The 26,628-nt window shown below is 31.3% G+C and overlaps 2 protein-coding genes across 2 annotated transcripts; one reads left to right on the plus strand and one right to left on the minus strand.

Annotated features, from left to right (window-relative positions):
• The first annotated feature begins 2,194 nt into the window (after nt 1-2,194).
• On the plus strand, nt 2,195-9,966 carry LOC115236550 (sorting nexin-4-like). Its single transcript, XM_029809077.1, has 10 exons — nt 2,195-2,430; nt 2,963-3,069; nt 3,194-3,410; nt 3,489-3,594; nt 3,684-3,793; nt 7,959-8,096; nt 8,283-8,493; nt 8,576-8,708; nt 8,794-8,908; nt 9,000-9,966. The coding sequence occupies exons 1-10, from the start codon at nt 2,350-2,352 to the stop codon at nt 9,048-9,050; spliced, it is 1,269 nt and encodes a 422-aa protein (XP_029664937.1). The 5' UTR covers nt 2,195-2,349; the 3' UTR covers nt 9,051-9,966.
• A 2,271-nt stretch (nt 9,967-12,237) lies between these two features.
• On the minus strand, nt 12,238-26,620 carry LOC115236548 (pyrokinin-1 receptor-like). The gene is made up of 3 exons (XM_029809076.1): nt 24,943-26,620; nt 13,986-14,212; nt 12,238-13,649 (listed from the first exon to the last, which is right to left on the minus strand). The coding sequence occupies exons 1-3, from the start codon at nt 25,766-25,768 to the stop codon at nt 12,987-12,989; spliced, it is 1,716 nt and encodes a 571-aa protein (XP_029664936.1). The 5' UTR covers nt 25,769-26,620; the 3' UTR covers nt 12,238-12,986.
• Between the last annotated feature and the right edge of the window lie 8 nt (nt 26,621-26,628).

Consider the following 26,628-nt stretch of genomic DNA (forward strand, 5'->3'; position numbering starts at 1 on the left):
GTCTAGTTCGGTGCTCCGTGGAAAACTAGGGATACCTGTTGCAGGGCTGGAATTAAACACGGATTTTTTTGACGTTTCCCGAAAGCAATGATTTCGAGAATGATTTAACGATGATCACCATACGATTCTTTAAAATCGGATTACGAAAATAATTAAGTAGTATATTTTAATATTATAATTAAATTATATATTTTGAAAAAAGAGTTCTTTTCTTGTTAAGAGTGTTCTTCCATTATTAATATTATTAATATTAATATTGTCTTTTAATATATAGAAAGAGACTCACATTATTAATAGAAAATGGATATAACCATTCTGTATGGATAAATTTCAATTTATTAAATAGTAAATTTAAATTGCAATCTATCTGCCTCTTTTTGGCGAATTTTTTAACAAACGGTTACAAACAAATATATTTTATTAATTGTGTTAATAAATTTAATTTTTAAGGAATTATTTTTAGGTATCGGACATCTCGCATTCCAAAGCATCAATATTTATAAGTATATTACATTAGATATTTTATATTAGATAATAAAATATATGCGCAAATTGTGCCATCTTATTTGACAAAATTTTTGTATTTTTTTAAAAATAGTATATTACTAATACACACAAATGCATAAAACAAGTGTACAAGTACTTAAAAAATTAAAGGCAAGTCAAATGGGTACCCCCATATCAGTAAGATATCGACAAAGTAAAAAATATCCAAATGTTATAGAAAAATCTATAATTTTCTATTTTATGTCACGAAATATTCAAGTGCAAAATTTTGCAAAATCTTGCTGTTATCGGGTTTGACTTGTCTCGAATCAGTTGGTACCCGAGAATTATTGTATTTGTACATTTAACAAGTAATTAAGGCGCATATATCTCATTATCCTTAAGTATACTTGTTTGTAACCAAATTTTCATAAAATTTGTTATATCCGTTTATTTTTCAATAAAAAGAAATATTTTTTAATAGTGGAAAACATTTTTTTCTCGCGCAAATTTTGATCTTGTGAATTGAGGATGATGTAATGATAGTAACTGTCGTTGATTCATTGAAATGTTGAAATCATTGCTATTGGGAGCAGTCCGAAAGATTCGGGATTCGTTCCACCCTGCAGCGGGATCATGGTTTGACGGGTCGCTTAACTTTTCTTCACGCATCGATCCCGCGGGACCCGATGTGAAAGCAAAGCATGTTGAGATCGCTCTTCACGTTTAAGATCGTTTTTTTTTTCTGTCGGATATTAACCGGCTTGCCATTCGGCGAAAGGATATTGATTTAATTTTCTAATTTTCTCTCAGATCAGTTATATCGTCAAATTATCCACGACTCGAGATATTTTATCTTATTCTTTTGATCGCGATTATTATTTTCTTATTTGATCGTTGATATATCTCAAAACTTTACCTATCTTATTACGCGTCAAATTCTTTTGAAAATTAAAATATCGTAATTTTATACAGTAGTCTAAATATTTTTTTTTACGATTGAGAAATATAATTGGTAAAGTTATTGATGAACTTTTTTTATCACAATTTGTTTGCATCATTTTATAATTATATTATATTTTACAAAATGAAATAACTTGTGTATTTAAATAAAATAATTATAATAAAAATTTTTTACCTCCTCGATGGTATCTCCACCTTAACGAAGGCGTTTGGCCGGGTGAGGAGGTTTGAGTATTCTAATGAACCTGAGAGCTATGCCGGCGGTAACGTAGTTACCGGTAGGGTCACCCATGCCGGACAGGTCTATGGCGAAGAATCAGACCAAGAGAGATACCATAGTTATATTTATAATAAATATTAAATTTATTATTAATATTTTTTTGAATAAAATGGAAGCAAAACAGACAATGATCAAAAGAATAGAGAATTTTTTAAGAATACATGAAGAGACAAATGAAATACCGTAGAAGATATTCCAATGAACATCATAGGAAGGAAGAAGCGAGACAGGCAATGCGACAGGTCATAACAATCTGAGGACTTGAAGAAGAGGATGCTATTGATTTCCATATCTTTTTTATAATTTTACCAGTTGTAATTTTTATCTTTTTTTATCATGTATAAATTTTAAATTGTAAATTTGAAAAAATTGAATTGTAAATTGTAAATTTGGTGTTTTAACCTGGCGCCTGAATTCGGGCTCGATTCTTGGTTGGATTGCCGCGATCGTGCGCAATGTTATAGCTTGCTTTTACCAGCTCTCCGACCTGCCAGTGTCGATACAGCAGCGGTGGTCGCTGGTCGGCCTCGAGCGACCCAGACGTTATGTGAATAATTAAATCGGAGCCCTGCTGGCTTTGGCTGGGTCCGTAGGTAGTTGTACGCATCATAAAAGGAATCATGGAAGAAGTGTTTCAAAACGGGAACTATCAGAGGGAGGCTAACGCCAACAACATGACCGCCGTAGAGACGCGAAAAGAGGTAAAGAGAGTTCCGGAGCTTGTTTTCCACATTCTCCTGGCAAATCGATACATAGTGCTTCGCCTTTCCAAAGTCGTGTCGCGTCTCGTGCTCGTCGTTGTAGAATCGTCGTATGGCTCCAGAATTTCAGGAAAAATGAGTGCTTCCGGTTTAGACGAAGAGATATTAGATTGATTGATTAATTTTTTAATTAAATTAGAGATTTTTTAATTAAAACAAATGTATGTCGCGCAGTGATCATCAGAGTTACTGCGCAGCGTTTCTCAATCGGTGTCACTGACTTGCCTCGTGTACGTGTATATATATATATATATATATACACACATAAATTCATACATACATATTCGTTTCTCAATCCTCTCGTATATCTCTGTATGTTCTTGATATGAGTACATCTGTTGCCTATCAATGTTTGTATACTTTTGTATCTCCAAACCACGGCTTCCGTGAATGATAACGAAAGGATAAGCAGTGTCTTTCAAATCTACATAACTATTTGGAGAAATCGAATTTATATTATAATATATTCCAGGACTGCTTGCTGGACCATATGGAGATCTCAATAGTAGAAGCTGAAAAAAGAGCAAATAAGGCGCTTAATCTAAGAGAATTCTACACGGTATATCTCATTGAAACTAAGTGAGTAAAGAAGTATAAAAATATAAATTGCATACATAACATTTCATTGCAAATTAAGATTATATAATAATATTTGAGCACATTGTTATATGCGTGTTACATTTTATCTTTTCTTTTTTTATAGAATTACTGATCCAGATTTCAAAAACGCTCTAACTAGGATAAGCTCATTATGGCGACGATATACCGAATTTGAATTGCTTCGCGCTTATTTGGAAATTTCTTATCCTTATATTGTATTACCGCCGTTACCGGAGAAGAAAGTTCTTTACGCGTGGCAAAAAGTGACGACTGATACATTCGATCCCGACTTTGTCGATCGTAGAAGAGCTGGTCTTGAGGTACGTTTTCGATCTATATTTCCAACGATAATATTACAGTAAGAATATTGGATAAATTTAAAAAATACTTTTGTATAGAATTTTCTTATAAGAGTGGCGTCGCATCCTATCCTTTCGCGCGATAAACATTTTATGGGATTTCTCCAGCAGAAGGATGGTTGGAGAGAGAGTGTTAAAGAAACAGGTATTTTATTGCTACGAATTATGCAGGTTAAAATTAATTAGTGGATCATTAGATTATTATATCTAATCACATTTATTATTTTTGCATAGGGTATCTGCAGATTGCAGAATCAAAACTAAAAGCGCTTAGTGTAGCAGTACGATTGAGAAAACCGGACAAACGGTTCGAAACTATAAAAAATTATGGAATTGAGCTGCAGGTATGCACTGAAAATTAAAATAATATTATTTTAATAATAATATTATTAAAATTAAATATTATTATTTTATTAAATATTTAATCAATGTATTTTAAAATACGCTTTTGTATAATTTAATATTCCGTGTATATATATATATCGTTGTATAGTATAGTATATCATATTATACGTAAAATATTTCGGCAATGAATTATCAATAACAGGGTATTCAACTTTGGTGGGGTATACAATAGTCAATAGCGCGCTAATGTTTATGTATCTCGGTCTTGTTATCATTCGCGCGGCGACACTCGAAAGAGAAATAGTGGTGCGAGACGCTCCGTCAAATTTCTTTTCTAAACGCAATCGCGACTAGTATCGGGAAATTATTCGCTGTAATAATATAATTAATGAGTAATTAACTTTTATAAATAATAAGTAATTACATATATCGTGACGATAGTTCTCGAAGCGCATAATGGGCGTTATTTATTTAAATAAGTATAAATCGTAATGACAGGAATCCAAAATAATAAATTATCGTTTCGTTGCGATCTTTACAAAAAATAATTATTTTTTTAATGTTACTTGGAGTTAAATATATTTCGTCCGCGATGCTTTATCGTTCTATTTTTCGACACTTTAGATATAATTTGGATTGAGAATGCGCAATAAAACGATCAAATCGCAGAATTGAGAAATTAATATATAAATTAATACAATTAAGAAATCAATATAATTACTATAATTAATAATTGAGAAAATAATATATTAAGATAAACTCCGTGATATATTAATCGTTTAATAAGTAATTGATTTAATTTAAAATACTTGTATAATTTAATATTCCGTTTGTATATACGTCATAGGACGTAAAATATTTCGGTAGCGAATTATCAACAATAACATGGTATACAATCTTGGCGGCGTAAACATTCGCGCGCTATTTTTAACATGTTACGGCTTTGTTATCATACACAGCAACACTTGAATAGTATTGTAATATTGGGGGAGACGCTCCGTCAAATTCCTTTCCAATTAATCATTTGCACGGTAACACTTGAACAGTGATACAGTAGTTCGAGACACTCCGTCAAATTCTTTTTTTAAACACGATCGCGATAAGTATCGGGAAATAATTTGATATAATTAATAATTAATTCTCTCTCTTTTACTTTCTAGACAACAATTATTTAAGAATACTTAAAATTAAATATATTTCATCCGATTTATCGTTCTATTTTTCGACACTTTCAGTATAATTCGGATTGAGAATGCGCAGTAAAACGAGCAAATCGCAGAATTGAGAAATTAATATATAAATTAATATAATTATATAATTAATAATTGAGAAAATAATATATTAAGATAAACTCCGTGATATATTAATTGTTTAATAAGTAATTGATTTAATTTAAAATACTTATATAATTTAATATTCCGTTTGTATATACGTCATAGGACGTAAAATATTTCGGTAGCGAATTATCAACAGTAACATGGTATAGAATTTTGACGGCGTAAACATTCGCGCGCTATTGTTAACATGTTACGGCTTTGTTATCATACACAGCGACACTTGAATAGTATTGTGGTAGTGGGGGAGACGCTCCGTCAAATTCCTTTCAAACTAATCATTCGCACGGTAACACTTGAACAGTGATACAGTAGTTCGAGACGCTCCGTAAAATTCTTTTCTAAACGCGATCGCGATAAATATCGGGAAATAATTTAATATAATTAATAATTAATTATCTCTCTTTTACTTTCTAGGCAACAATTATTTAAAAATACTTAAAATTAAATATATTTCGTACGATGTTTTTTCGTTCAATTTTTCGACGATCTAAATATAATTCGGAGACACTCCGTCAAATTCGAAACGCGATCGCGACAAGCATCGAGAAATAATTTGATATGATAAGTCATTAATTATTTTTTATATACATTAAATATTAAATAATATGTAACTATATCGCGATGATAGATCTTGAAGCGCGTATTTCGCGTGACGTGTTCATTTTATCGACTAATTATAAGAATCGAAGTGACAGGAACCAAAATTATAAATTACTATTTTATTGCGATTTTTATGAGCAATAATTAATTTTTTACCTATATTTAAAGTTAAAAATATTTCGTCCAATGCTTTATCATTCGACTTTTCGATGATTAAAATATGGTTCGTATTGAGAACACGCAGTAAACCAATCGAATCATAGAATCGAGTAGTTAGCATAACGAAAGGCTCCGTGATACATCACTCGTTTAATAAATAATTCGTTTATAATTTAAAATACTTGTATAATTTAATATTTCGCGTATATATATGTTATAGTACATAAAATATTTCGGCAACGAGTTATGGATGAAATTGGGAATTGGAATTCGGTCTTTGCGGTATATAACGCCTTATTGTTTACGTTTTTTGTTTATTGATTACGTATTGTTATTATTCGCATAGTGATCCTTGAGCAATAAAGTAGTGATAGGAAACGCTTCGTATATTATTGAATTCTATTCCTAAATGCGATCGTGATTACTATCGGAACATAATTCTATGATAATATTATAATTAACTTTTGATAAATGGCACAAAACTGTATTGCGACGATAAATCCTATCATAACGCGATCATTCATTTACAAGTAAAAATCGAAGCAATAGAACAAAAATTATAAATTTTGTTACGATATTCTTCGATTATCGATCTTTACTTTAGCTAATAATGCTCTCATTATGAATTAAATATATTCCAATATTTCAAGTTTTCCTAAAATGCAAGTATAAATTAATTATTAATTAAACGATTGCTATATAAAGATTTTTTATTACTTTAATCTTTCGATTCACGATTTATATTATTGCGCATATGTCTACATACAATATAACAACAGAGATAGCATTGCTGTCGAGTAACGCATGATTTTGGCTTTGTGTAATCGTCGAACGAATCATACTTTTCGTGTTGCTATCTCCTATGACTTATGATATAATAAAGTGCATATCTCGTGTGATTGTTCCATGATCGGGAGTGTTGTGTAAAGTGTTTTGCGATCGCATATACGACTAACCATAATTAGTCGTGTTTTCGTGAGTGAGTGTGAGTGCCATGAGGAAACAACAAAAGATGAGCAAGATTGGAAAAGAAAGTTTGGGCGACGGACAGACCAAAGATATGAGGTAAATAATTCATAAATTATTTATTAACGCTGTTAATGATTAAAACTCCTTTAAAATCAAACGAACACTATTTAAACTATAAGAAAATATAATAATTATAATAGATCTCTGCGTTTTGGAAATCACAATTTTTTGTATATCGTATAAAGATATATTCGTCTCAAGAGAGATAAATTTTTTATCCAAGAAGAAACTTTTTTTGGTAATTAAAGTAAAAAGTAATAAAAAATTTGATTGCGCGTAATAATTAGTTTTTCAAAATCAATTATTGTGGATTCTTTGCTTGATACAGAATAGATCTGTGAAAATATTAATTGATTGTATTTGCACTTAATTTGTGTTTGATCTTTGCGTTTGTAATTTTTTTTATTTTTCTCTCTTTTCCTCTCTCTCTCTCTCTCATATTAATGTTCAAATATAATCTTTTATAATTCTGGAATTATTATGGAACACCTTAATAATCAAGTATTGAGAATCGAATCAAATTTCCGATTTAGCCGTTATGTATCGATATTTTTCTAGCTTACGATTTTTTGGGAAAGTTTAAGGAGTTACAGTCTCTCAAATTGAGATTTTATATTTATTGGTACCGATTAACAAAGAAAAAATGTGCCAAGTGGATATAATTTACCAAGAAATTATAATTAGTTTTCTTGAAAAATATTCGCATTTTCGCGGTTGGTTTTTATTTGCCAGATATTTCTTTAATCGTGCTTTATTATACCGAAAAGGGGACATCAAACAAATGCGATAGCAAATAGTAACAATTTTTAAAAAATTAAAAGATAGTACACATGTAATTTCTTGTATGATTATTTTAATCAATTAATGTTGCATAAGTATCGTTAGTGCTGTCATGGTGCCGCGGACGGCTTTGTCGCGTCGTCGGTGCCGTCATCGTGCCGCGGACGGCTTTCGCGTCTTTCGCGTCGCGTGTCAACATTATTATTTTATTAAAATTAAATATTATTATTTTATAACATAACGTTGTACTATCTTGCAGAATAATTTGTGCAATCTTCTGCGAGTGCGTGCACGCCTCGTGGAGAAACAACATAGTCTATACAAGTTGCACGCAAATTACGGACGCGTCTTCAGCGAATGGAGTGCGATAGAGAGAGAAATGGGCGATGGATTGCAGGTATTATTTGTTGCATTATAGAACATTGTAGCTGTGTTGATAAACGAAGAAATCTTGATTTTACTTATTAACGTTGCAACTATAACAGTACGATAATAAATAAAAGAAAAGAAAAGAATAGGAAAGAAAAAAAACCTGTATAAGTATAAAAATTGCAAAACACCGCATTACAGCCTGTTTTCTTAGAAATCGGGACACTACTTGGACTCATTAGCGGCAACGATAGATACCACTCTCGAGGAGGAAGAGCTCATAGCCGATCAGTTGAAGGAATGGCTGTTTGGTGCTTCGGCATTGCAGGCTGTGGTTAGACGCAGGGAAGCCCTGCAACTTGCGAAGGACGAAGCACACGATGCCTTGACCGCCGCGTTCGAACAGAAGGAAAAAGTTATGCAAGGTATTGGAAAATGCTTGTGTGTTCGAAATAACATTAGAATTTTATTATTTTATTTTTTGTACGAAAATAATGAATTTTCCAGGTAAAGCCGGTCTGATGTCACGCTTATTCGGCTCCGTGGACACGGAGGAAGTTCGCGAGCTGAAGATTCTTCAGTTGGAACAGCGAATCGCGCAGCACGATGAAGCTGTAAAACAAGTGGACGAAGATTTAAAGTAAGAGACAGAGTCCTGATGATTATCCTGTTCGAAATTCATTCGTAAACGTGTAATTTTTAGTAAATCATTGATCCCTCCACAGGTCTTTCTCTATTAAAGCAATGATGGATATCGAGAGATTTCAACACCAAAAAGTCGTCGATCTGAAAGAGACTTTGGCAGCTTACTGCGTCTTGCAATTTAAACTAGTTAGGAAGGTTGATATTAAATTCAATAATATTCTTTACACTTATTTCACTCGGCGCACTTGAATTTGGAACGATTACATTATCTTTTTTATTGATACAGGGTCTCCAAGCTTGGCAGCACATTAAAGGTTGTCTCGAAAGTATGCCGTAAATGTGTTTATGGTGAAGCAGACTGTCACAGAACAATAATCGTTTCCGCATCTCTCGTGTGATACACATTCCTGTATCTGTAAGTTTACTCATGCCCTACGCTTATTATCATATCGATGTATATGATGGTTATTATTTAATGTTTTAGATTTATGTATAGGGAATATTATGTATGTATGTAATTCATGTTGGATATACATAAATATGTCGCAATACATTATTTAAATATTTATGCGTTTAATACACCGCTTATGTGCGGGCACGAATAATCAATTACAATCAATGATGCGCGAAAAAGAGATCGTACTTAATCGTGTACATCAAACCAAAACGCGATACGAAAATTTATCGTATCTGATCTGCTATGTGCAAATGATCGTAATATTGATGTCATTTTGTGTAAACTTTCTTTCTCTCTCCGTTATTAAATCGCACTTTGAATACATTTTCGCTATTAAATCCGATTTAATCTTTCCATGCAGAATTATATTAATTTTTGAATAAATGTGTACAACATATGTATTTGCGTTATCGAAAATTAATATGCATTATCAATACAAATTAATTATATTTATTACTACTAATAGTATTTATTACTATTATTAATAGTAATTATGGCGTATATTTTCAGTATTATTGTTATTATCAGATATTGTTGGTGTTTATTATACACTTTTTTCAATTCATCATATATGATCTCTGTCATATATATACATATATCTGGTAAGCTCTCTCTTTTGAATTTTAAACATAGGTATTTTGTATATTATTTTCTATGATATTATTATGCACAGATAAATGTATAATTATTTCTTCCCGTCGCATTTAAATACTCGAAAAAATGTACAATCTATATACACTTACTTTGTATTTATTTTCTGTATAGGCACGATTATATATTGTCATATATTATATATTTTTATACATAAATTTAGCTTTATGTTATGAGTAAATAATTAAATATATATAGTTCTATCTGTATTTTTTATTATTAACAGGCATATATACATATATGGTGCATTCTCTTCTTATTTCCTCTAAAAAAAAAAAATTTTTTAGAAGAAACTTTTTTTTTGTTCTGTATGGTAGAAATTCGAACGTGAACTTTGAAAAGTGCAATCAGAGGTAGAGCATTATACGGACAATAAACTTAATGTCTATATAAAGATTTTATCTACATGGTTGTATTAGTCAATTTGTATTTGTTATTTTCTGTGCAGAAGTATGTATTTTGTATTTTTTTAATATTCCACAGGAATAATAGAGAGATACACTCTATAGAATAGATTTTCCATTCATGTGAATTACTTTATATTTATTTTCTTTACAAGCACGATATTATATTACTATATTCTAGACATTTTATTAGACATATATCTGGCTTCATGTTATGAGCAGATAATAAAATATATATCTGTCAGTTTGTTTTTATCAAACATAGTGCTTACTCTATTTTATTTTTTAAAGTAAAAAATGTTATTTTTTATTTATTTATTAATTTTTTTTCGTTACATGTTACAGAAATCCACACGAGTGCGCGTGGAAAATTAAAAAAATGCTACTATTAGCTTTATAGAGAAAAAGCATTGCAGAGAATAAATTTAATGCTTGTTATTACGGATATTTTGTTCATATATTTCTATTAATCAGTTCGTTTTCACCACTTAATCATTCAATGTAGCAAAACGTGCGCGTTGTATATTTTTAAAATATTGCAAAGATAATAGAGGAATTATATCGTGGAATATATTTTCTATCGTTTATATGCGGTTTCAAAAAATTATTTCCTGTCAACTCAAATATATATCTGCGCATCTGTCAAAATATTAAAGATAATTATATCTTAGTAGCGAACTCCCGAAATAATTTTCAGGGATACGAATACGAAAATAGGTATGATCCTAAATACGGTTGCGTTATTTATGAAATTATAGATAGCTGTGTTATGATGTGCAAAATATAGGAACGCAGTAAAATTATTTTTACCGAGCAGGATTCACAGCTAATTTAATAGGAGAAAAGAGAATGAAAAAGCAGAAATTTTATGACATAGATGTCTACCTGTGTGTGTAATTATTAAAAATATCGATACTTGAAGTGTACATGCAGTTATTAACAAGTTTAAATAAAGGACATGCGATTAAAATTAATAAAAAAGACGATAGAGAATTTATTACAGTTAATTATTTACACTTATATCATTGACATAACAAATATCACATTTTCAAAATTCAATCGACATAAAGAGAGCCACAATATCTTACACCAAATTATACGTTACAAGATTACATTCTATACAATTACATAAAGTTGTCAATGCACTGAAAAAAAAAAATTGTTGATTTGACTAAATCCGTTCAACTAATTACTATTTTTTTAATTGAAATATTTATATATTTAAGGTAATCACATTAATGATTGATTGCTATGTATAATATGATGCGTCCATGTTTGATGATAATTATTTATTATATTTGCGTATTTAGCAAAATATTTGGCACTTTGTCACTCTTTGTTTCAGAAGCAGAGAATAAACGACGAAAAGATTAAATAACATTTTATTAATTCAGTTTGATATTTTTTATAGAGCTTTTTGTTTAAATTAAATATTTTTATGTTCAATATTTCAGTTATCCATTAAAAACACTCTGATATCGAAAATACGAGAATTCAAAAACAAAATAAAAAAACAGGATGATATATAATATGTTTATATCATCCTATAGTATGTACATATATATCATTCGTGCTCTAATAGATTGAAGTAATATAAAAGAAAATGTTTGGTGATCAATGAATGCATACTTGACAAGAGCGCATTCCGGAAAGATTTCTGAGTTGGAGAGATCGTAGTGTGCAATTTGATTTATTACCATGTCACTACGATATAAGACCGCAATATTTTTGACATTTTTATCATTTTAATTGAAATATTTATATATTTAAGTCAAATAAGACATATTAAATCTAACATGACGTATATTTGACTCAAATATATAAATATTTCAATTTAAAAAATGGTAATTAGTTGAAGGGTTTGATAGGTTTTAGTCAAGTTAACAATTTTTTTTTTCAGTGTGCAACCGTTTTTAAAGATTTCGATTTGCAATGGATTCGATATACAGTATATTCTGATGATCAGAAATCAACAGAAATAGCTTTATATAGATATATATATATATATATTTTTTATAGAGCTTTTTGTTTAAATTAAATATTTTTATGTTCAATATTTCAGTTATCCATTAAAAACACTCTGATATCGAAAATACGAGAATTCAAAAACAAAATAAAAAAACAGGATGATATATAATATGTTTATATCATCCTATAGTATGTACATATATATCATTCGTGCTCTAATAGATTGAAGTAATATAAAAGAAAATGTTTGGTGATCAATGAATGCATACTTGACAAGAGCGCATTCCGGAAAGATTTCTGAGTTGGAGAGATCGTAGTGTGCAATTTGATTTATTACCATGTCACTACGATATAAGACCGCAATATTTTTGACATTTTTATCATTTTGATGCTCTAAATTTATTTGTAGATGCAGTACGTCGGACGCCAACATTGAGCGATAAAACTCTCGTGGCAAATGTGGATGGTATATCACCGTGTCAAATTTTATGGCTTTTCTTCTGAAAATTTTCTTATCCTCTACGCTCATTGAATCCTCATTAAAACTTTTTTAAATTAATCATGAGAATCGGAGCTACAAACATTATTCTTGTTTCAGTCTTTTACATTAGTAAAGAAAGTTCTCAAAATCACAATCTTGGGAGAACTTTCAAGTCATAATTTTGGTCGTACTATCGTACTATGTCACATTATCTTTCATCAAGTAACGATTGTTAATGATGTTGCATCATCCACGGAAAATGCAGATCAAAAATATCAGTCTTCTCAAAGATTTTGAATCTTACAAAAACATTCAGACAGGTCGTTGTTCGTTGTTATCGCGGATATTCCACATTGTCATTGGCAGTTCCTCGCGAGGATTCCCGGTTTCGTCGAATACGCAATCCTCGGGCACGGTTGATCCACGAGAAAATTTGAAAACTTTAAAGCCAGGCAGCCACTTTAGAAATCTCGACCATTTTTTTCCTGAACCTCCTATATTGGACACGTGTACGCTCTTGTATATTGTTCTCTTCGTCCACGATGCGTCCTGGTTCTTGCGAATCGATCGATTCTTGCTACGTTTGCTTTCCTGCGACTTGTGATGCTCATTATAGAGCGGCCGCAAATTGTTATTGTTCCTCGTCTCTTTAGCATGTTCCTTCCGCACTGAATTCATTCTGGTAGACTCCGGCAATTTTTCTGGATTATTCATCGATTGCTTTTGACTGTCTTCCACAGAATTTCCTGAACCTTCCATGCTGTCCGCTATTATACCAGATCCTTCACCGGATCCTCCTTCAGATCCTCCACCGGATGCTCTTCCAGATCCTCCTCTCGATGCTCCACCGGTTCCCGCTGTCCTGGAACCATAAGCACCAATGGTTCTTTGTTGAGATCGCGACAGGCTTGAATATGAACGTTGCTCGTGACGTGCTGGCAATCCAGCAAGTCTGCAACTTTTCGATAGCGTCTCCTGGAACGGTTTGAACGATATTTATGACAAGTAAGATATATTGTGTAAAAACAGATAAAATTTATATATATATTGAAGCAATAACAATTTAAGAAGCTTGTTTATTATAAAAATATAAATTTGAGATATTTTTTTAAATTATTGTATCATTTTATCTACAATGTTGCAAAAAGTATTTTTATTTTTATTTAAATTTTAAATGTGTATGCATTGTTGTTATATTACTAATTTCAATTTCTTGTAATAAATGTTTTATAACTTTGATAAAAAAAATTAAGTTATCAAGTAAAATAATTTTCAGATAGCATCTAGTTTATTTCAATTTAGATTTCTTACCATAAACGCTTTGCGGAATTTGTTCGACATAATGTTGTAAAGGATCGGGTTGATCGTCGTGGATACATAATAGAAAACGCCCGATATATAGGTCATTAAGAGGTTGAGGAACTCCATCCACGGGCCGTTCGATGTGATATGATCCTCCGTATTAGTCCCATATATGGCGATTAATCGTTGTACATGAAACGGGGCCCAACAAATGAAGAATGCTATCACTACCGCGACTGCAACAATACAAACGTAAACGTTTGTATAATTTCCTCCAATCAGATGGAATTATTATTGTTTGACTATTTGTTTTACACCGTTGTAACAAATGTATGCGTCAGTATTATTACCTATCTCCTTTTATAGCAAATTATTATTCGCGATATAGAGATCGATCTTACCTCAGAAGCTTATAATAGTGAGTACAAGCTTAATGAGCTCAAGCTACTCGAGCTCTATCCAAGCCTGGAAGCTTTCAATTCTGGCTATTCAAATCTCTTGGGGATTTAAATAAGGGGACGTAATAATAACAGATAATGTTTAAATATTCGAAATATTAATATTACGGAGTCATTAAATAGTCTGTTTTGGATCATATTTTTTTTTTGTTTCTGATATATAAATTGTTTTTTAATCTTTTCCTTGATTTTATTACACTTAGATAGTTCAATCAATCACATATACACACACAATAATAGGTTGATGGAATGTAAACACCGGTGAGTAATGTATAATTTTATAATAAATAATTTTACTAACGCTAAGTGACGTCCAGAAGCAGAGATCAATAATTCATTGAATTAAATGTCATGGTTACATAATAAAAACATCCTGTATGTTTAAAAATTTCGTTAATTTCATATGCATTCTAAACATAAAAGAGCTAATTAAGGATGTTTTGGCTGTACAATAATAGCAAAAAACTGTCAAAATTAACAAAAAAAAGATATTTCTTACGTTTATACTGTTTGAAAAATCAAATGAATAAATCCGCATTAAAAAAAGAATTAAAGCATCACAAAATAATTAAAGCATCACAAAATAATATGGTTTTTGACGTCTTCGTAAAAAAAAATAGTTGTAATTAATATTTTTCTTAATTTATGACAAAAACTTTTGATCATGAATACTTCCTAAAATCAACTGCAAGAAACAAAAAAAAAAAAGTAATTTGCAGAAAGAGAAAGAGAGATAGATAATATCTTTCTACAATTTTTAGTAAATAACTTTTAAACGAGCAAGTGGATCTAAATCAAGTTTTGCACAAATATTTATTAGAGTTTTCTTAATATATGTGAAAATTTTTGTTTTGCTGGCAATGTTTTTTCCTTGTCAAATTTGTCAATAAGTGCTACAATAACGCGATTTTTCATAAGAATCAATAGTAACTTTAAATTTAAATAATTTCCAAACCATTAAGAGAATTGTGCTCAGGTTTTGCACAGATATTCAGAAGAAATAATAGAACAGCCTACGAAATTTTCATGCTTTTGTCAATGTTTCGACATATGACACATACATCCTTAATATCGCAAACATTTTTTTAATAAAAGATGGGAGTGGATAAATAATAAATCGGAAAAATTTAATTCGCGAATAAATTTAATTATGTTTACAAGATTAGAAATCTCTTTTATAAGACAGTTTCATAACGTTCCAAGTATCAAAGCATAATTAATATTGTCTGTATCAACAAATAAAGATTTACCGAACTAATGTAAATATGGGAGGAATCGCGTTAATAAAATTTGATATTTTACGACAAAAGCAGTACGATAAAGTGGATGCTATATGTACTTTGAATTTTTGCTTAATTACGTCGTTATTGAAACATGTTAAGAGAAATCTGTACGTTTTTCATTAATGACCTAGACATTTTCATGGAGCATAATGCGTTCGCTTTTTTAACAAATGTTATACTATGCTAAATTATTTTTTAATTAAATTTTTTAAAGGGGAAGAATTTATGAACGCGTATTAATAAAAATTTATTTCTTTGTCAAATTTCTACATTGACGTTTATTCATGCCACTCATACGAGATGTTCTGTTTTATTTTACTAAATTGTATGATAGTTATCTATAAATTTTATTATTATCTCAAAAAATATTAAAACCAAAGATAATATTGCGTTATTTATATTAAAATAACCGCATATTCCGCTCGCAACATAATTTGCAATTGCGCCGATTCGTTCTCTGAAGCTGGTTATCATTCTTCTGTATTATTAATTGCAGCATTAAATGAGTTATATAATACCTACTTGCTTTGTCATAATTAATATAACTTATTAAAAATAATACCAATGTATACTCTGATGTAACTCTGAAGATTGATTATATACTAAAAAAATTCTATTACGATCTATTAAAATCATCAATATGTTTTTCAAAAATATTTAATAAGAATATTGGCAAACAAATATCTTTTGATTTCTGAATTTTTCCGCATATCTTCCTTTGCAAATTATGTTTACAACTTTTTGAACTTCTTTTTTATTATTATATGAAAGAAAATGCGAGGTGCTTAAACGTGATTATTTCCTATTAGATGTAATTATATCTTATTAAATCTGCTTATTGCCCATTATTTTATACAAGTATAATTGTAAACGATAGAGTGTATCATTATAGTATTATATAACCTTGCAATATAGTTTTTTCTCTTTTCTTTTATATAGATTATTATAAATGTTCTGTATATATGTAAGAGTAAATAAAAATGTGTTATATGTCATTAAAATATGAAATAAAATGAAGAGGTGTTATGTAAAAATAATGTTTTTTTCCACAGAAAATAATTTGTTATAAAAAATTAAAAATTTTTTTAATAAAAATAATATATCTTTAAAGTGTAAAAAAATATATTTATTGTAAATAAAAATGTCTTTAATTAAGTTTTTAAAGAGAGAAAGAGATAAAAATACCTGAAATCATCTGCATGATTTACAATTAGTTTAGGTTTTGTTATTTTTTCTTTTTCTAATTTTTTCATAAATCATGTCATTCAGATCTGTGCTAAATATTTATATTTCACATTCTTCTTCTTATTATTCAAGATATGTAGTTTTTGTATTTTTACTAAAATTATTTTAAAATTTCTTAGATTATGTCTCATTTAATTTCTTCGTGTTATATATCGAATCATGTATTTCACATTTTATATATTGGTGATATATATCACATGTAATTTGTATATATGTGTAAACTTTGTTTATATATATATTTAATTGTTATTATTCTTGCTTTTTAGGTTATCATCTACTTTACATTACATATTAATAGAGAGCTAGTTGATATTTTATATCTTTGTATTTTTTTCATCACTTTTTCATTCGAATTTAACTTGTATTAGTTCCTATTACATATATATAATGATAGACTTTAGTAACAAAAGTATGGTGAATAATGGATGTAATGATTTATAAATTTTATATATTTTGACACGGTAATATATATCAAAAGGCAGAAAGAGAAGGATATCCCGTGACACAATCGATTTTCGATTTTATCTGCTCGCATGCTTTTCAGGGGAAAAGAAAAGCAGTGTCGTAGGAGGTGTGATAAATGTTTGGCATCGTTTGCTGAATACTTTACGTCCATTATGATTAATGCGCTTGTTTTGATTGAATCGATTATGCCTCATCTACACTGAGAAAAAAGAGTTGTTAACTTGAGTAACAAATGCGTTCAACTGATTACCATTTTTTAAATTGAAATATTTAAGTACTTAAGTCAAATATGTCATGTTAGATTTAAAGTATCGTATTTAAATACTTAAATATTTCAATTTAAAAAATGGTAATCAGTTGAACGCATTTAGTCAAGTTAACAACTTTTTTTTCTCAGTGTAGAATTTAATATAAGATCTTATAGCAAGCAATGTTCAAATTCGCGGAAAATTTAAGCTTGTGACTAATAGCATGGGGAAATACATCGTGAGGAAACACGTGTATTGAACGGCATAGCTTATTAAACTTGTACGGGCGGAGTTTGCTTTGTCAACACGATACGAATGCATTTGAGAGATACTGCAGCATGAGTACGCAATGCCCTTTGCATAAGCTCACCTACTTTGTAGCTTGTTGCAAGTTCTATGTAAATATCAAAAATTTGATTATCTTCTCGTCGGAAATAATATTTTATAATGTGATTGAATAATAATTTGTAGCGTATAAAAACAACAATTTTGCCGCAAAATTCATTTATGATTCATTTTCATATGCGTGAACTTATTATGCAAACATAAAAGGAACTAGATAATGATCGCGAGGCACGATGAAGAACGGCAAGATATAATTTATAAATATGCGTGAAATTGATTGGTGATATTTCCCGAAGAAACTGGTTTGTTTTTTTTTTTCCTTTTTTGTTTTTTTTTTTGCTGCGTCATGTGTAATATTCCGTAGTCAAATATATAAAATGCGACACTCATATAACTGATGAACTGATTCATAAAATTAAATACATAATATCTTTCAACATGACATAAAATTATGTTTGATATTATATTATTTAAAACTATAAGAAAAGAGAGAGAGAATGATATATTAAATTACACGGTTTAAATTACAGTTCCATTGAAAACTTTGAGGAAATTTGATTATTCGCTATTACAATATATTTAATGCAAAAATAATAATATGTATTTGATATGATTAGTGAAATTTTGCGGAAACACATCATCAACTGTTTAAATGCAAAGAGCCGCTGATGATCGAGTCAGTAGTGCTACATATAATACGAGCAAATATGCAAAAATAGATAACTTGCACTGTCATGTATTATATTATATTTTTAATATAATTTGTTGATTATGTTAAATTATTATAATGAAGCGATGATGATGAAGTGGTTTGTTTGATGTGATAAAGTGATTGAAGATGTTGGCGCGTATATTTTTCTTTTTCCATTTTAATAGACAACTAATTTATCAAGGTTTCAATAGTTATTAAAATAAATTATGCTTAATAATATATATTTTCTCTCTGTCATTATTTAAAGATATTGTATTAAATTATCTCCAATGCGCATTTATCATTGCAAACAATAACAAGTTAACGGATTGATCATCATAGGAAAACGCATTCTTTATTACGTTCAATATCTACGCCACATATGACGGATAATAAAAAAATATACTGCTGGAAAATCCATAGTAACTGTAAGAGACCCATTTATCCGGAAGGGCGCTTGGAGAATGATGTTAGATTCGTCAGAACACAATCAATCTATTTTCTTTTTGGATTTCTCCTCCAGCTAATTTAGGGCTGTCGTCATATCCGTGTTTTGCTTTCATCTGGAAGAGATTGATCGGGAATAAAGAATAAACTGCGATATTTTTGCTTTTGTTTCTTGAGATTGCGAATTTTGTATCTTGAGATTGCGGATTTTGTTTCTTTCCGTCTCGTATAAATATTATAATCTTGTGCGTTATAAGTACGATCAAAAATTTGAATTTTATTAAGAATGCATGTACGGCAGAATTCGATAAAGATTGGCACAGATATTAAATAAAACATTGAAATACAAATTGTTCGTATAAATGCGTTCAAAAATAAAAAATGTAACATGTATTTTCAAGAATGATATGTTTTTCACGATTGATATATGTTTTCACTTGTAACACAATATTATTTTTTTCATATTTACATTTATACAGTATCATTTAATTGATTTACTCTTTTTCCAATCAAAAATTAAAATTACAAGGATTAAATCTTTTTTTTTGCAATATTAACGCTGAAAAACAATTCATCTGATGATAATCATGCGTGATATGTTTGATTATTCGAATCACTGAAATCGAACGTTTCTCACGGCTATACGTGAGATATCTTGGAAAAACATTCACGATTGAAGATATCCTCCCTACCGTTTTCACAGCCGATAGTAATTCTTCTCTTTTACGACGATCTTCCGCAATTCATCCTTCTTGCTATTACCAGAAACCGACGATGATTTATCCCGCAGAAAGATTCGTTTTTCTTTAGACCACACCCCCCATTTTCCAGACGAAAATGATCGGTAGCATGTTACATTATATCCGGGACGCACATTGAATATTCAAAAGCGCGATATTCAGCGACGCCCGAAAAATATTCCACATCTTTGACATCGACGTTGACGATGTGCTTTATTTATCATGTTCTATTTCCTACAAATATATATTTCTACATTCGATCTCATTTTAATAAAAATGTAAATGTTAATTGTGTTGTAAACATTAAAAAAATATTTTAAGTATTAATTTATACGCAGAACAAAAGAAAAACGTTTTCTTTCTCGGCTGAATCATCAATAATTCTTCTATCTATGTTATCGAGAACATGTAATAATATTTATTATTGAGAATTGATGATGATGTCTCGTTGCAACATTTAGTCTAGGCCTATCAATAAAAATTCAATAAATCAATCAATCAAAATGATGAGCAGTGCGTATCCGTTCAGCAGAATGAGTTTGCCATTATATTGTCGGATATAATGTTCACATTATGCTCAGTTAGAGTGCGAGACATTTGGCCTCTGTATGTGTACCTGGTTATAAAAGAGTTTGCCATCAACCAGACGTTCGCATCAGATATTACCGGTGTTTTTGATAGATTACTAATCATAGAAGATACATGTGGCTCTCGTCTTCTTGCATCATTTTAAACATGCCGATCGTAAACATCGTCAGATTTTAGATCGCACATTAAAACGTACAAGTATCGTATAAACACGGCAATATGTGCGACTCTTTTATGCAACTGTCGATATATTGGTAACTCTTCAAGCTTAAATCAACTTTAAAAACTTCAAGAACTTAATTAAAAATCTACAAACGATATGAAAATTTTCCGCACTCGTTAGGAAAAGATCATAAAAACATATTAGATTAAAATCGTGTATGCACGCGCGAACATTCACTGACGAGTTCATTAACAAACTAATTACATCTTATCGCGCGATCAAGGAACTTCGATCACATTTATCATCCTAATGCTTGTACTTGTAGATATTATCAATTATTAGACAAAAGTATTTTTTCTCTCTCAAATACATATAATAAAATTAATTTCTAGTGCTAGATTTGAATTCCTATCGATCATCCTTAATTATTATATATAAATTTATTTGTATATTGTATAATATATAAAATTATATATAAAAATATTATATAAAAAAATACGTAAAATATATAAAAATAACTAAGGTTTCGATTTCGACATTGATAGTATTGTGTATTTTCAGCGATTTTGATAGAATTATTTTTCTTCGAGCGACTTTGATAGAATTTCAGAGAGGAGAAAAAGTTGAAGATAAAACAAACAAACGAGAAAGCAATACGTACTTTTTGTGTGTTCTTCTTATCTTAAATGTAATTTTTCTGAATGTTCGTGAACTCTAGAACTCTGAAGGATGATCGATGGATATTTAATTAGATTTCATTCGAGTGTTCTAATTAAATTTTCGTTTACTACAATCGTTTTACTTCTTATCAGACTCTATGAAAGAAGTACTTCTCATGATAAGCGACGGAATAAAAAAGTTAATTGAGCGCGTGAAACTTTCGATACTATATCGATAAAATGTAATTTTTTTCTCGCAGTATGTGTCTTTACTCGATGATTAAAAATTGACCGTGTCTGTCGGACAATATCTTATCAGTTACGATCAAATGATAATTTGTGATTATAGAAAGACATTATATATATATAAACTAAAGTTACGTTACCCCTACATTATCTCTTTAATGAAAAGGCTACGTTTTCAAGGATATGCAGTTGATATGGCTAATGTATTCGTGTATTATTAATTATCTTATTACAGATATCATATTATCACGAATAAATTTTTCATACATGTATAAAGTATGCATTTATTAATGAAAGATAAAAAATGTTGGGAAAAACGAAATGTATTATTAATAAGCAGCAGATTCTTATCATGTTTTTATTAAAAATTATTTCTTTGAATTATATAAAATCTTTCGCGAAATTTTTCATGAATTAGTTGAAAATTACAAAATATTATATTTCACTCGTAATATCTCGTTCATATTTTTCTCAGCGCATCTATGTTCTACGGAAGTAAATCCAGCGATTATTTCAATTTTCTATAGGGTATTGTCAATAGCTGACGCAGTTTCTCAGAGAATCGTTTCACATTACAGCAAAAAAGAATTAAATTAAATTTTTCGTCTATATACGTGTGTGACATATATCGCGCGTTTCATGTTACTGGCGTGTGATTACGGTGCCATTCGTCATGTTGATTGCTTTATTTATTTGAATTTGATGTATAAAAGTTGAGATGATTAAAGGGCACTCAAGGCAACATTAAAGTGACACAGTCATTGCATATATACGCGTGACAGCTATTAGTCCATGGAATTTTCCAACAATTCAAACAATTCAAACTTTGCTGGAACGTTAAATTGAATGAACTTTTCGAGAAACAAAATCGGATTATGCTCCACGAGCGGAAGAATCTGCAAGGAGTTGAAAATAACAATATTTACAACGTGAAAAGAATAAAAAAAATTTAATCATATCTGTGCGACGGATAGTAAAACTGTGATATCAAATGAACCTAAAGTCGCATTATGTCTAATTTGACACGACGTATTATGTTGCCATGTGTTTGAAATAAGTTATGCGAAAATAAATGTATTTTGAGACACTATGTATTCGGTGAAATGTTCCATATTTGTTTACTAGCTTTGAAGATGCCTCAAAGCATCGTACTAAATTCGGTGGGATGTGAACTTTAAGCTCTCCAGATCGCTCACGGTAGCGCCTTGCGGCTGTAAAACCACTGTGTCGCGTGATCCATGCGAGGAATATTGCTCTATGAATGTTAATTTTCTGTTACATGGTAACGAAGATATCAAGTATACGGAATTATAATTTAATATTTTAATTTGATAATATTTAATTTTAATTTAAAATTTATTTTGTAGGTGCAACGAGAAAGAAAGAGAAAGAAAGAGAGAAAGCTAGAAATAAGAAGCGGCAGAAACTCTAGTTCCTCCGATAAGAAGGTAAGAAGATTTTTGTATATTATGCAATATATATCTCTAAATATAAACAAATAGCATTTAATAAGAGAGAACGTTATAGATACAGCTACATCAGCGGCAGACGAATATATCTCTCGGAGACGTGGAAACATGAGCACGGCGCCATCATTCTTTCAAATATGTATGTACATAATAAATATAGTACGAATTCTATAACACTGCGAGCGAAATGATTTTTACTAAATTTTTAAATAAGTGAAAATAAACACCAGCGTTGAATTGCACGAAAATTTATTTAGCCATTGAAACTATGACGTAATAAAAGTTTAGATGTATAGGAAATAATATTAATGCTCAATTATACTACGAGAAGATCATAGGAATAAACATAAAAAAAACACTTATTAACGATCAAACAGTGATCATTTATTTTCGAACTTTTGCCCTGCTATGCGAATAATTTTGATAAAATGTAGAATTATAGGGCAGCCAATAAGAGAGCATTCAATAAGAACGTATCGACCGATGTAAAAATAACTGATACCATAGATTCTTCTTTCGAGTTTACACATTCGATATAGAGATAAACTTCCTCTGCTTGCCCGAAGAAGTAATACAAAGTACACAAAACTGTAATATATGCAGATGCATTTGTGTATTATGCAAAATAAATGCGGGCGGTGTTTGTTCAACTATAGTACAACTAACTGTAATGAAACGATTATCGCTGCGAATGATCTCTTTTTTTTACGCGTGACTTTTACACACGCAATTTACGTAGTAAATTTTCCGATTTGTGCTGAATTACGAAATAATTGAAAACGGAAAACGAATCGTTATTTTATCATCGATTTCAGTTAACGCGTTGATGACCGTGGGATAAAAATTAATTCATTCACAGACACATCAGATATTTTACGTCACAAAATTAAAGTCGCAGGTAAAAATTAGAAATTTAGATATGCAACTCGCATGCATAAATTTTGTCTCAAGCCAAATTAATCAGTCGAATCGAACGTGGACTGCATGTGTAATGTTATGATATAAAATTGTTACGGATGATAATTTCTCATTTTACATAACAATTTTGCGTTGCATGAAAAGCGAGTATTCTCGGCATATCTTTAATATTAATCATGCCGCATTTATATATCAACATTGAACAATTCATGGCAAAGTTTAATGTCTGACCTGAGATTTTCAATGGAAATTTTGAGATGGTGAAAAGTAGACATGCATATTTAAAACGCTGAATTAAACTCGCATAAGTAAACAGTTTTTTTCTGCCCAATCCTTGATGGTGATATATATTCATGTTGCGTAATATAATACTACGCCTTGTTATGTACTTGCTCAGACATGTGTAGTTTATTTCGGGAAACTTATTTAATGACGACAAGCCGATATTGTTTTTAATGAATCTTTAGGCAATCTTTTTTTTTCAAATATAAAATTTTTACCGTCTTGCAAAAATATTTTGACTTCTCTGGCAAATATTTAATTTTTGCTTTTATTGATTAATTTTAATGACAAACTATTGTTTATTTCTGAGCTATCACAAGCAGTTAATCGCTTTTATTATAATATGTTAACAATAATGATGAGATAATTAAACGAATTTAAGATATACAAGCGGCTGCGGTCTATTATTACGGATCGCTGAACAACATCGCGATATTAATTTGCGGTTTGCTGAATCATTAAGTGTACATATTTGTATCTAACAACGAGATCATTTATGAAACGATTCCAACATCTATCAAATGGCATGCAAACTACCAATAAATGATTCGCTCGTATCTTTATTTAATTGCGCAGTCGAGTATTGCGTGTTGTCGATCCGTTCTTCAATCGTCTCACCCAACGCAGCTCAATCCGAGCCGATAAATAAATTGTTTATTATCATTGCAAATTAAAAATCACGCCACGGATAAAGGGAGATACTTCACGCGGAAACTCACATAGCATCTTCAACACCCTCCTGGACGATCTGCCAGAATGTCTGCAGTTTTTCATCGACTCGGTTCTGCCCGGGACAGTCATGTTTGACTTCCTGAGCTTGAGGCCGATCAGCGCGTAGAGAAACGTGATGAGGCACATCGGCAACACAAAAAACAGGAATGTGGATAGTTCGAATGAGTGATCGATGATGATCCTCTTGACCGTGCACATGACCATGTCGGGGTGGTTGCTGTGCTGGACCACGCCGAATTGCAACGCCTGCGGTAGCGCGCACGCCACGGCCATCAGCCATATCACGAAGATCAGCTTGATCACGCGTGACAGATTTGACAGAGTCTGCGAGAGAAACGGATGACAGATCGCCACGTATCTCTCGACGGTGAAGGCGGCGATGGTGAGCACGGACGCGTTCACCGATGTCTCCGAGGCGAGGCCGCGTAGCACGCAGAAATCTTCGCCGAAGATGTACGGGTATTTGCACCAGACCATGTACATCTCCGCCGGCAGACCCGACACGAGTAGCAACAGGTCGGACATGGCCAGACTGAAGAGATAATAGTTGGTTGCAGTGTGCATGGACTTGTTGCGCGCGATCACGATGCACGTGCTAACGTTGCCGACGATGCCCGTGAGAAAGATAAGCGCGTAGATTATGGTCACTGGTATCACCACATATAGGGAATCCCGATATGGACCGAATGGCATGACGGAGAAATCAGACGTGTCGTTAAATAAGTATTGCTCCGATAACGCCAGGCCATCATTGTAGCTGGCCTTTGTGTAGGTGCCGTTTGAGAAGTTCGATGATACAGTGGGGGCCATCATGATCCCGATTATACGACGCGCACGAAAATACCTCCGTTCTTTGACATTTTCGGACCCCGAGTTCTTTCCCGACAGTTTGCGACGAAATTGATGCGAACTTTTTTCGTCTTTTTCGTCGACGGCTAGTTGGTCTCATACGAAGTAGATAAATGGAATTTTCATTGTTTTCATGCGCCGTTAGGTTCTAGCACTTCTTCTTCTTCTTCTTCTTTAGTGATAAAAGTTCTTAAGTTTTCCTCTATTTTCTCCTTATTTTGACCGCAGGATACATTGGCCTCTCACAAATAACAAGAGTGAGAGAAACTTGATCCCTGTTTGATTCAACTCCTGAATCAATCTACCGAAAAGAGGGTTGCTGAAGGAAATCACATATAGATTCCTCTTATATGTCAAAATTAGATTTCCTGGACCTCGCGTCTTTCGAAAGTTTGTTTTTCGACCGATAACTCGCGTTACCACTTATTTCATTATCGAAGCGATCACTTATTTCATTATTCAAGATCGCGAGGTGCTTCACGTAACTCGTTCGAAAACAAAAACAGAAACGCCATAGCGAAGTTTTTATTAAATATCACTTTTACCGTTTAATTTTTGCATCGACGAAACTTCTTTTTATTCGGACTTCTCATGCATGCGCGCGATCACGTGGTAGTCTCACTGGGGGAGAATTTCGCTTGTATCTTCATCGTGTTTGTTTTCCTCGGGCTGGGGGAGAGTTCGTTCACACTCTCGAGGAGCGGATAGTCTACCTGCCGCTACGGACGCTGGTCGAATCACGACTGCCGACGCCGCGACGCGCCGAAGGACGCCGGCTGTTCCTCCATCCGGCAAGTTCAGCGCTGGCGCGCCGATACGATGCC

This window comes from Formica exsecta, unplaced genomic scaffold (assembly GCF_003651465.1).
Source record: "Formica exsecta isolate Colony F162 unplaced genomic scaffold, ASM365146v1 scaffold258, whole genome shotgun sequence".
NCBI classification, from domain to species: domain Eukaryota; kingdom Metazoa; phylum Arthropoda; class Insecta; order Hymenoptera; family Formicidae; genus Formica; species Formica exsecta.